The following is an 11,996-nucleotide window of genomic DNA, read 5'->3' as shown; positions in this document are numbered from 1 at the left end:
ATCCGGGCCAGCCTAAGGCACTCGGGGGTGCAGGCTGGAGGGTGTCCCACTCACACCGCCCACAAAAGGGAACCCAGGAAGCCCAGCCAGCCACTGCAGCAGGCACGTCGCAGAGGGCGGGAGCAGGCGCGCGGGCAGGCGGAGGCAGCCAACGGCGGAGGCGCCCACTCCCCCCGGTCCCTGTGCCCCGCCGCTCGGCTCCCGCCGCCGGGCGCCCGAGCGCTCGGCTCTTTCCGCCGCCGCGCGCTGCCCCGTGCGCTCCGGCACCTTCGGCAATTTCCGTCGGGCCCTGGCCGCCATTTTCTCGCCGCTTGTGTGGCTCGCTGGCTGCGTGGCTCGGTTCTTGGGAGCGAAGCTTTGTCCGGTTCGGCAATGGACGGGTAGGTCCCGGAGCCCGTGAGGAGATGGGGGACGGAGAGGAGTGTGGCCGGGCTGCGGCCCGGGTCGGGGTCGCGTCGGGGAGCGGGGCTCGGGCGGCCCCTCCCAGGCCGCGCCGCCGTTACCCAACCCCCGCCCCATCACACACACCCCTCCCCGGGCTTCCCTCCGCGGCTCGGGCGACGAGCGCGGACCGCAGCCGGGGCCGGGAGGCCGGGGAGGCCTCGGGGCTTCTGTGGGGACTCGGTGGGGCCTGGCGGCGGGGGATGGGGCGGTCAGCCCGGGGCGGCCCTGCCCCCTCGGGAGCCATGTCGACGCCGCGGGGGGACCCGAACCCTGGGGTGGCGGCGGCGGCGGCGGCGGCGGAGGCCGCGGGCGCGCGGGCGCGCGTGGGGAACGCCATGGAGGCCTGTGCCGAGTCCCGAAGCCCGAGGCCCGCCGTCCCCGGCCTCGCCCGAACCACCGCGGCGGGAGAGCCGAGTGGGAGCCGCGGGGAAGGGGCGGGCGCGCGGCGGCGGGAGGGAGGGAGGGAGGGAGGAGGGCACATGTCACACTCCTTTGTTTTCATCTGAGTCTGGGAGCGGGGGCGGGAGGCCATCGAAATGCCTTTACAACAAAACATTTCAAGGCTTGGCCCAAAGGGCCCCGGAATTAAACCGTAAACACAACAAAACCCCGTGAAGTGTTGGAGGTGTTGGCATCGATCACATGGGCAAGGGCCACCAAGCCGTGGCAGAGAAAAGAAAAGAAATTCCGCACAGGTTTTTCTTTCTTTTTTCTTTTTTTCTCCTCCAAGCCGCTTTGGCTAGCTTCTGGGGGAAATCCAAACTAGAAACAAACAAAAATCTGAGCAAACATGGAACAGAGTCGTGATGCGTCTTTTTGAGAGCCTGGGCGTGGAGATAGGATGCAGAATGAGGTGAGATGCTGTGTGAAAAGATGAGGACCAATGTCGCGCCCGTGTTAACGCCACATCTCAAAGGACTCAGTTCAACTCATTGTGAAGAGAAAGGGGGCACGGTTCTGGATAAAAATATGACACTACTCACAGCTCATTTAGGGCAAGGGGGATTAAAAAAACCTCAGGTAACACGAACATTTATTAAAGTGAGTATCACTGTTTGAGCAATCTAAAGTAAAATCTGAGTTTATTTAGTTGATTATCTAGTTATTTGATGTTTTTAGAGATAATAAAAAGTAACAGACCTTAGAAATCATGCCACAGATTACCTTAATGGGATATCATTTTCCACATGAAATGTAGATTTAGACATGTTCTGAATTCCCTCCAGACAATTGATGGCAAAACTTGAGCAGAAATCCATGTTTTCCAATTCCCAGATTCTATCTAGATTACCAAAGAACCTGAGTTAAGTTGCTAATGTCATTATACAATCACTGTAGGAATGACATGTAGTGTTCTGGATTTTCATCTTGCTGTTAAAAGTTATTAAAATTTACCGTAAACTGACTGAAACATCTCATGTTATCCAGGTAGATAATAGCTTTAAAAAGTATCACTGAGCGTCTCTCTACTTGTTTTCTGACTGTATTGCAGTGTCTGGAGAATTTGTGAAAGATCTTGAAAGTTTAAAAGTTATGCAATGATCATTTGAAGAGTAAGAGGTTGACACTTTTTTTTTTTCCTTTACAGAATTGTCACTGAGGTTGCTGTTGGTGTGAAGGTAGGAGATTGTGTTTGAAAGTAAAGTAGAAACGAGAATTGTTGAATAGACTACCATTATAAAGTTGAAAATTTCAGTTAGCCTTGACAACAAAACCGAGTTATAAAATATTTCCTTTAATTTGTAAAGTCAGAGTCTATAAGCAACTATACCATTGGATAGTTAGACTGTAGGCTTTGATAATAAGCTTTTTTTTTTTTTTTAACTCTTGAAATAGTGTTAACGTTGTTAGTTCAAGATAGTCTGACCCTGGTTAAAGTGAAGTGTGCATGTTAGGGATGAATCACATTGAGAATCAGCTGCCCTGACACCGAAGAGGAGCTAAGTTGTTCAAGTCCTTCAGCTTGAGTCCCTAAAGAGCTGTCTTGTCTGGAGTAGGTTTTCACTCACTTCTTGGGTAGGAAAACTGTTCAGCCTTTACAATTGCCTCCATGGTTACCATCTGGCACTTCCTGGAAGACATAGACCTTGTTGGTGTATTACAGATTCTTCTTGCAATTCTGTCTGCCCTGCTAGGGCATATTCCCTGTCTTTTAGCTTATGCCCAAGCCTGGAATAAGAAGATTGCTCCTGTCCCTCAGCCATAATTGTAAGCATAAATATAAAACCCTTCAAATAACAGTACCCTTAGGAGAATATCTAATATTCCTGGTTTAGTGATGTTGACCCTCAGTATTTTTCTTGGATCTTAAATTGTGTTTGTGATGGCTTATTTGTCATAGTAGATTAGGAGATTTTATTGTGTTTTCTGTTTGGTAATGAACTAGATGTCCATACTTTAATATTTGGGTTATTTCTTGAGTTCATGTTGTATAGAACATTTAGTTTTATTTTCAGCCATATTCCAAGTTGAGATAGTTAAAAGCTTTGCATTTGGGGATAGCTCAAGAGTACAAAATGTGTTAATGTTGTAGTTATTATCCAAATAGATTTCTTCTGTGAATTTTGTAAAAGAATAAATGATATAAGGTAATTTGTAAAAATGACTAAGTCTCTGGTCTCTCACTGGCAGGTAAGTTTACATGCAAAACCTCATGAGCAGTCATGAAAAAAAGGGAGGAGGATTAGACTTGACTGCCTGGATAGGATATGTTGGTTTTACCAGTTTTCAGTATTGTAGTTCAAGGAGAAACTGTTAGAAAATTGTATAGGAATACTACCCATTTAAAAAAGTTGTTTAATATAAAAGTTTGCAAAGTTAAAATTAATTTTATAACCTTTTCTAGACATTGGTTAAATATGTTTGTTGGTATCAGAATTATGTACAAGCACTTAAACTTTCTTAAAAGTAAAACATAATTTTAAGGAAAGTCATACATGTGCATGTTTAAAATGATTGAAAATGTAGCATTCATTTCTCCTTGATTAGGTGTAGATAGATAATTAAAAAATTATTGATTTGTGTATTACAAATTGTGTGCTTGTCTTATTTTTTGTACAAATATATTGTGTTATGACCCATATCTTGACCTTTTAAAATTTTTTATTTCAGTATGACATAATTGCCTGAAATAAAAAATTTTAAAAGTATGCAATGTTTTCTATATACATACTTTGATGCCACCACTACAATGGAGGTAGAAGCTTTTGTTACTCCTAGAAATGCCATCCTGCCCCTTTATAGTCCCGCCCCTATCCTTTTCCCCCAAAGCCAGTGATCTGCTGGCATTATAGATTTGCTTGCATTTTTAGAATTTTAAATAAATGGAATTGGAAGGCGAGGTCTTCTGGCCTATTACACTCTACAGAAAATTTTAAGTTATTTACATGTGTGTAGTGATCCCCCCCCACCCCTTGCTTAGAATCATTATACTATCTGGTAATTAAAAACTTGTAGTGGGCATTTGTGTTTGGGGATATTATAAGGTTGCTGTGAACATTTCTGCATGTTTTTGTGTAGACATATGCTTTTATTTCTCTTGGGGCCTATTGTTAAGAATGACTGAATCATGTGTTTGGCATATGTTTAACTAATTGAGAAACTACAGTCTCTTTTCCACAGTGGTTGTACCATCTTGCCATTAGCAGGGTATGAAAATTTCAGTTCCTCCAGAGACTTCTCAGTGCTTTTTAGTGTTTAGTGGGTGTGAAGTGATAATTTAATTGTGGTTTTCATTTGTACTTCTGTGTGTTATCTATTACGATCATTTTCAGTGTGCCTTTTGCCAGCTGTTACTGATTTCTTCCTCCTCTTCCTCTTTTTGGTTTTTGAGACAAGGTTTCACTTGTGTAGATTAGGCTGGCCTCTCAACTAGGCTAGAGATCTGCCTGACTCTGCTTTCTTGCTTCCTTCCCAAGTGCTGGGATTAAAGGCTTGCACCACCATGACCAATGTCTTATAGACAGAATTCTAGTCTAGAGGAATAGAAGTGATAGAATGAATTAATTTCTCTCAGTCTTTTTCTCTTCTTGTGTGTGTGAAATCCAGTTGCCTTGGTTCACCAAACTTTATTCTTTTTCAAAGTTGTGTCATGGCTTGAATGTGTGAAACAATATGAGGAAAGCTGACAGTTTAATTCTTAATTTTCCTATCAATGACAAAATACATTTTATCTCTTCATTCACATAGGCGTTTACTTTCTTTGTTCTTTGAGATTATTCTTTAAGATTTCACTGTAAAAGTTTTATACATTATTAATTCCGTGGGGGGAGAAGTTAGATTCATCCCTAAGAATTCACAGCTTGTTATAAATCATTGGTTCTCAAACTGTGGTCCATGACCATCCCCTAAGACTATTGGAAAACACAGATACTTACATGATGATTCATAACAGCAAAATTACAGTTATATATAAAATACAGCAATAAAAATTGTTTCAATAATTTAATTCAGTTTGTAAAACTGATAAGTTTGTTTTAGATTCTAACAGAATTTTCACATTTACCATTGATACCCAGTTTTCTCTCGGCTATTTAGGTGCCATTTTTTTCTTTTCTTGCCTATGACTGCTAGTTAGTAAGTATTAAGTTGAATCGAGGTGGTAAGAGTTGTTAATTTTACCATGTTCTTCCCATCAGGGTGAATATTATTTTTTCCTTAATTGTGAAATTGTAAGTTGTACAGAACACACAGTGGAAGGATTGTCATTACAAGGTGAAGCTCTGTAGGCCTTGGGTTTGTTTCTCTGGGGAAGTTTTAAGCTACATATTGAGTTTGTTTAATAGAGCGGGGCTATTCAAGTTACCCATTTCTTCTTGGGTTACTTTTGTAATTTGATCTTCTGTAGAATTGGTGAATTTATTTGGATGGAGTTGTTCATGGTACTCTATTGCACTTTATATTGTTTTCTTTCTTTTTGAGGTAGGATCTCATTGTTATTTTGGTTGGCCTAAAACTATGTAGACCAGGCCTGTCTCTTTAGGTCACAGATCTGCCAGCTTCATGAGGCTGAGATTAAATTTGTGTGCCACTGAACTCCAGTCCCCTTTGATACTTTGGATAGTTTAGAACAGTGGTTCTCAACCTATGGGTTGCGACCTTTGGGGAGTTTTCACAGAGGACACCTAAGACCTTTGGAAAACACAGATATTTATGTTATGATTCAGAACTAGCAAAATTTCAGTTATGAAGTAGCAGTGAAATAATTTTATGGTTGGGGGTCACCACAACATGAGGAGCTCTATTAAAGGGTTGCAGCATTAGAAAGGTTGAGAACCACTGGTTTAGAACCTTAATCACTTGAGCTCTCTGCTTTCTAATACTGGTTATTCTAATACTGGTTTTGACTGTTGATTTATTTTATTAATGTTCTCACAGTACATTCATGAAGTTTTCTGTCAAATTTTTGTCCTTTTCATTAATTTCTTTTTCTCCCTTCTTCCTCTGTCTCACATTAACTTCTGCTTTTCCTTTTGAAACAGATTCTCACTATAGCCCTGACTGTCTCAGAACTCACTATGTAGACCAGGCAGGCTGGACTAGACTAGGCTGGGAATAAAGAAAGGCATGTACTTTTTATACCTCATGGTATTATTGCTTCTCCATTGCTGGGATAAACACCATGACTGAAAAAGCATCTTGCAGAAGGAAGGGTTTATTATTTATTAGGCTTACAAGTTACAGTCTTTGTCATTGAGGGAAGCCGGGGTAGGAGCTCAAGATAGGTACCAAAGCAGAAACCGTGTAGGAGTACGACTTACTGTCTGGTTTCCCATGTCTTGCTCTGTCAGCTTTCTGATACATCCCGGGACCACCTTTTTAGATGTGGCACCATCCATAGTGGGCTGGGCCCTTCCTTCATGTCAGTCACCAAAGAAAAAGCCCCATAGATTTGCTCACAGGCCAGTCTGAAGGAGGCAAATTCCTCAGTTATAGTTCCCTCTTCCTGGTTATCTCTGTGTCAAATAGACAAAACCTAAGCACATATGAACCTTTTCTAATGTAGGGTTTTGCTACTATATATCTCTCTTAGTGGTGCTTTGATGGTGTTCTCTTAAGTTTTCATTGTTGCTCTTCATTGAAGAGCATCCCTAACCCTTAAGTTTTTCCTTTGTTTATAGCTACCTTATACAGCAACTTTAGATGCAGACTTGTATGGCCAGATTTATAGAGGTGGTTTTTCTAGTGAGTTAATTAAAAACCAAGATTTGATTATAGCTGAAGTGCTGATAAAGTGTTGTTAAAAGCAGCTTGTTTTTTTTTTTTAATCAAATTGGATTCTTCTCTAGAAGTAACACATTATAAATTCCTAATTCACAGTTGTAAGTTGTACTATGACTATTGAATTCCTCATCATTGGTTTGATTTAAGGAGTAATTAAATAATGCTGAGTATATCTTTTTTGATAGTAGTTTAATGTAATTGATTTAATAAGGTATGTGTTTGAAAAAAGTTGTTTGCTTTTTTTAGATTTTGATTATTATTAAAATCTTTTAATGTAATACCATAGCATATACTTTGTGCTAGATTCTTTTTCTGAAAATTTCAGCTTATAATATAATCTCTATTGAACAACAGCTCTGTTGAGCATAGGGTGTTTTTTTGTTTGTTTGTTTGTTTGGCTTTTCAAGACAGGGTTTCTCTGTGTAGCTTTGCACCTTTCCTGGAACTCACTTGGTAGCCCAGGCTGGCCTCAAACTCACAGAGATCCACCTGGCTCTGCCTCCCGAGTGCTGGGATTAAAGGCGTGCACCACCACTGCCCGGCTATATATTAAGCAGTTATGATCACTCAGTTAATACTTATGACTCTGGAAGTGTCTTGAACTTATATGTTTATAATCCATGAACAATTTAGCATTAAAAAATAAATAATAATTTTATTTTACTACATTTCTATTTGTTGGAGATCTAAAAGATCCAGTCTTTAGAAGGATCATGTCTCCTAGGAAAATGCTCAAGGTTTTAAGTAAGTGCCATACTGACAGGATCCGAGTAGGCTCCCTGGAAATAATAAGCTGTTCTTTGTAGTAGATAGGTTGAGAGACAGGAAGAGCACAGAGCAGTACACAGTGAGACAATGACAAATCCATGTGTTGACAGGCAGAAATTGAGTCATGTAGCACTACATTTTAGAGTTTTGGTGTTTTGGTTTTTGTTTTTACTATAAAAGTGCTTACTGATCAACAGATGCTCTTCTCAGTCTAGCAAAACAAGATGAATCAAAACATAAAGGAATATTCTTGGTGATAAGCATACACACACTTGTTAAATGCACCTTATTTTAATAGAAAAAAAATCCTGCTGAGTTACCCCCCCAAAAAAAACAAAACTGTGTAAGTCTCTGTGTACCAACCAGTTAACTGAAAGTACAGAGAACAGAATACAGCAAATAAGTGCATGCTCTGTGCAGTTCTGTAAATTCTGTAAATGTGTACCAGTTCTCTTTAGCAAATGAGATGTCATAATTAAAGGATGGAGGACTTCTGGGTAAAAAGATGTTTTAAGAGGTAATATCACCTCATTCACTGTGACTTTTGTTACATTCTGATCCTTCCTCCCACTTAGTAAACCTTATGAAATAGGATAACATGAAAAGTTACAAATTGTAGCACAGATTTAACTTCCGACAATACTAGGTAATACGAACTTTTGGATGTCCTAATAGTGTTATAGCTGTTGTTGGGTGGTTTTTGAGAGTTCATGTTTTGAAAGGAAAACACTGAAACATTTACATAGGAAACAGCACAGGTATATGGAAGTTGTCACAGTCACTGGGAAAGAATTGATTGTGGTGAGTCTCATATTTTAGCTATGAGTTCAAGATTCCTATAGTTTCCAATATTATCACACTAAAATATAAACTTCCAGGAAGAACTGTTTGTTCTCAGAACTCCTGTGGTAACTTTTTGTGATGCTTCATTGCTTTTAAAATGAAAATAATAACTTTATTCTCTAGTGCATTCCACCTGTAACCAAATTAAGAATCCTGCTAAAAGTCTTGCCATACAAATAGACCATTATTTTGTCTACTTTAAATTGATCTTGAATTCATTTGTATTTTTCTTTAAAAGTCATCAAAAGTGAAGGATGATCTATTGGTTACATTGACATCATTCTTTCTATACAATAAAATTTACAATAACAATATCATGGTGTAATTTTCCTTTTATATCAGGAACAAAGGAAAGCCAACATTTTGATTAATGTCTCTTAGCTCTCTTTTTATCAATAATTCTCATTTCCTATCCCCTGCCCCTTGTAATCCTCACACCCCTTCTTTACTAGAGAATCTGGGTCATCTGTACAATTTCTACTCTTCAGTACTCTGCTGATTATATCTTGTTTCATCTGTTCCTTGGATCTTCTGTATTAATTGTGAATTCATAAATTAGATGAAACTTGATCATAGGTTTAATTTTTAGCAAGAATGTCTGTAGCTATGATCCATGGAATTTCTGTTGTATTATCAAGAGGAACAGAACATTAACATTGATCAGTAGGGTGAGGTGTCACATACTCGTTACAGAACATTCCTATCATTTATTCACTTTCAGTAATGAATGTTTGTGGAATTTTATTGGTATTGTGAAAATAATGTATTTTCTCTTCATATATTAAAATTCCTCCTTTAAGAACTGTGCTCATGAATTATTTGTTTACATTATAGCCACACACCATCTTAAAAATGGAAGCAGGATAGATTTTATCTTCGATAGTTTCATACATGTGTATAGTGCATTGTAGTTTTTTTCAGACCCATTTTCCTCAGTCCCCCTTTCCTCTTCTGCTATAACCCTCCTTCTTATGAAGTCCCCCTCCTACCTTTTCTTTGTGTGTGTATAACCGACTGATTTACCTGGGGTTTCTTGAATGGGCCTGGGTGGGAGCTTATTTACTGGAGTGTGGGCAATTTTTATGAATGCCTATACCACTGAAGAAATGGATAGCCCTTTCCCAGCAACCCCTAACTGCTAACACTCCCTGAGGGAGGGAACAATTGGTTCTCTTAAGCCACTCCCCCATTGCAGTTTTTCTGGTGTAGTTAGTGCAGTGTAGTTAGTACAAATTCCTTCTTTTTAATTGTTATTACTATTATGAAATCAAGCATTTTAATGTTTATCTTTTAGTCCATTGCAGTGACTATTTAAAAAATGCTGTTACATCTTGGGCAGGTGAAGCTTCAAATAGCAGTAACTTGTGATAATGTGGTTCAAGTATCTTTGTTAAAATTAATCAGCCATGCTTTAAAAAGGTCTCTGTCCAAGATGTGGGAAACGTTCTTTAGAAACTACAATAATGGATGCCAAGGGGATACTTGCTCTAAGATTGTTACTGCTTCAGGACCCTTTCAGTGGACAGATAGCATTTTTTGATAGAAATATATTATGAGCTCATTTATTGTTTTATTTCTGATTCCTATTTAAAGTTACATCGTTTTTACTTATTTGATTTTCTTCAGATTTATTTATGTGTATTAGTGTTTTGTTCACATGTATGTCTGTGTATCATGTGAAGCATTCTGGAGCTGGTATTATGGACAGTTGTGAATTGACGTGTGGGTGCTGGGAATCAAACCCCAGACCTGAAGAACAAGTGCTCTCAAACACTGGGCCATTTCTTCAGCCCCCTGATTTTATGTTTGTATCTCTTGTCCCTGAAAAACCTTGTTTGCTAATATTAACCTTGGTATACCACACATGGCACTTTAAAAACACCAGCCTTGTAAAAAGACACTAGTTTTTTAAAGCAATATTAATATTGTACTAACATTTAATACAATTTATTATTTTTTGTAGCCATGTTTTGTCTCTAAGGTGTAGTCTACAAAAAAGTCATAGTATAAGCTTTGAATTTTAAAGTTTATTGAAATTGCTCTTTGTTTTACCACCAAATTAATGGTAGATTTGTTTTCTTTTTCTTTTTTTTTTTTTGAGCTGAGGATCGAACCCAGGGGCCTTGGGCTTGCTAGGCAAGTGCTCTGCCACTGAGCTAAATCCCCAACCCTTGTTTTCATTTTTAAAAAATATTTTTAATTAAATTTCCTCTGACCTTTGAAACAAACTACAAGAAAATGACCTCTGCAACAAGCTATAGAGAAGCTTAGATAGGGTCCTCCCCCACCTCCACCACCCCACTTTTTGTATTCCTTCTCTATGTATTTTCCTTGATTGATTGCTTTTTTCAACTCATCCATTATAGTCAAGTATAAAGTTCTTCCCCACAGTATGTAGAAAGAGGCACAGTATGCATAATGTTTTATAGCTTGACATTTTACTAAATGATGCATATCTCCTTGGAGGACACTGCATGGCTATTAGAAGGAAACATTCTCATTGCTTTCTTTGTATTTCATTGTTTCTACTCTTGGAGTATGAAAAATCACCAGTAATTCTATAGAATAGCTCCTAAACGTGATTTGTTTGGTCAGTGTGTAATGCAAATACAGTTTTACCAGATATTCCTAAAAGTTTTTGTGTGGGGATTGTTTTCTATCCAGAAATATGAATGCCAATGTCTCATAGCAAAAACACATAGTATGTGCCTATAGCTTCAAGTGGGTGGTGGAGGAGACAAGAGGATCCCCCAGGCTTGCCAGCTAGCCCTTGTGGAATAATTAATGAGCCCCAGGTCCCAGTGAGAGACCCTGTCTCAGGAAATGAAAAAGTTGGAAGTGTTGCTAGTCTGGTGGGTGAGAAAGTATCCAAATACAGAGTTAATTTGGATTTGTTTTACCATAAGGAAGACTAAACAGATTTTCAGCTTATGATTTCTATTTCCTATGCCAAAACTTTTTAAGTTTTTAAATCTGTCTTTGAAGTTTAAATTTCCGTTTTGATTCATTTATTTAAAATTTATTTCAAAATTTTACCTGGTTAAACCAGTTGAAACTTGATTGCATTTTTCTTCTTCACTGTGCTTTTCATTATAAACATCTTCCTGTGTTTGGCTAAACATGGAATGCATTGTAGAATTCATATTACAATGGATTTTTTTTTTCATGGGCATTTAAATCAATATTAGGATGATGCTGAAGGAATGAAACATTTTCAGTCTACTATTTTGAACTTTTTTTCCTTTGGCCAGAAAGGGTATGGCCCATGTCTTCCTCCTTCGCATATTCTTGTTTTGAAGTGGTGTGTATATACTGTCTTTAGAACACAAACCTTGGGCCTGGATTGATGAAGTTAAGAACACTTGCTGCTCTTCTGAGGACTCAAGTTTAGTTTCCAGGACTCGGGGCAGGCTGTACTCTAGCTCCAGGAGATGTGTGCTGGCTATTATTATCTTTAGGATGACTGTAGTTATCCTACGGGAGGGAACCTTGATTGAGAAAAATGCCTCTAAGATCCAGCTATAGGAGGACATTTCTTAATTAGTGATTGATGGGGGCGGACCCAGCCTATGGTGGGTGGTTCCATCCCTGAGCTAGCTGTCCTGGCTTCTGTAAGAAAGCAGGCTGAGCAAGCCATGATGAATAAGCCAGTAAGCAGCACTCCTCCATGGCCCTCCATCAGCTTCTGCCTCCAGGTTCCTTCCGTTTGAGGAACTAAG

The 11,996-nt window shown here is 39.3% G+C and overlaps 1 protein-coding gene across 4 annotated transcripts in view; it reads left to right on the top strand.

The window, feature by feature from the left end:
* Positions 1–206: 206 nt before the first annotated feature.
* The window catches only part of Ptbp2 (polypyrimidine tract binding protein 2), a 65,722-nt gene continuing 53,932 nt past the window's right edge, over positions 207–11,996 (top strand). For 2 of the 4 annotated variants that reach the window (XM_036189522.1, XM_036189521.1), the window contains exons 1-2: positions 207–380; positions 2,033–2,063. In XM_036189522.1, coding sequence (XP_036045415.1) covers positions 373–380; positions 2,033–2,063 — 39 coding nt within the window. In that variant the 5' untranslated portion in view covers positions 207–372. The remainder of the gene's footprint in view (positions 381–2,032; positions 2,064–11,996) is intronic. The other 2 variants (XM_036189519.1, XM_036189520.1) reach the window with 2 other exon arrangements.

This window comes from Onychomys torridus, chromosome 6, assembly GCF_903995425.1.
Source record: "Onychomys torridus chromosome 6, mOncTor1.1, whole genome shotgun sequence".
In the NCBI taxonomy this organism is placed as follows: domain Eukaryota; kingdom Metazoa; phylum Chordata; class Mammalia; order Rodentia; family Cricetidae; genus Onychomys; species Onychomys torridus.
This window is presented reverse-complemented; position numbering and strand designations above follow the sequence as displayed.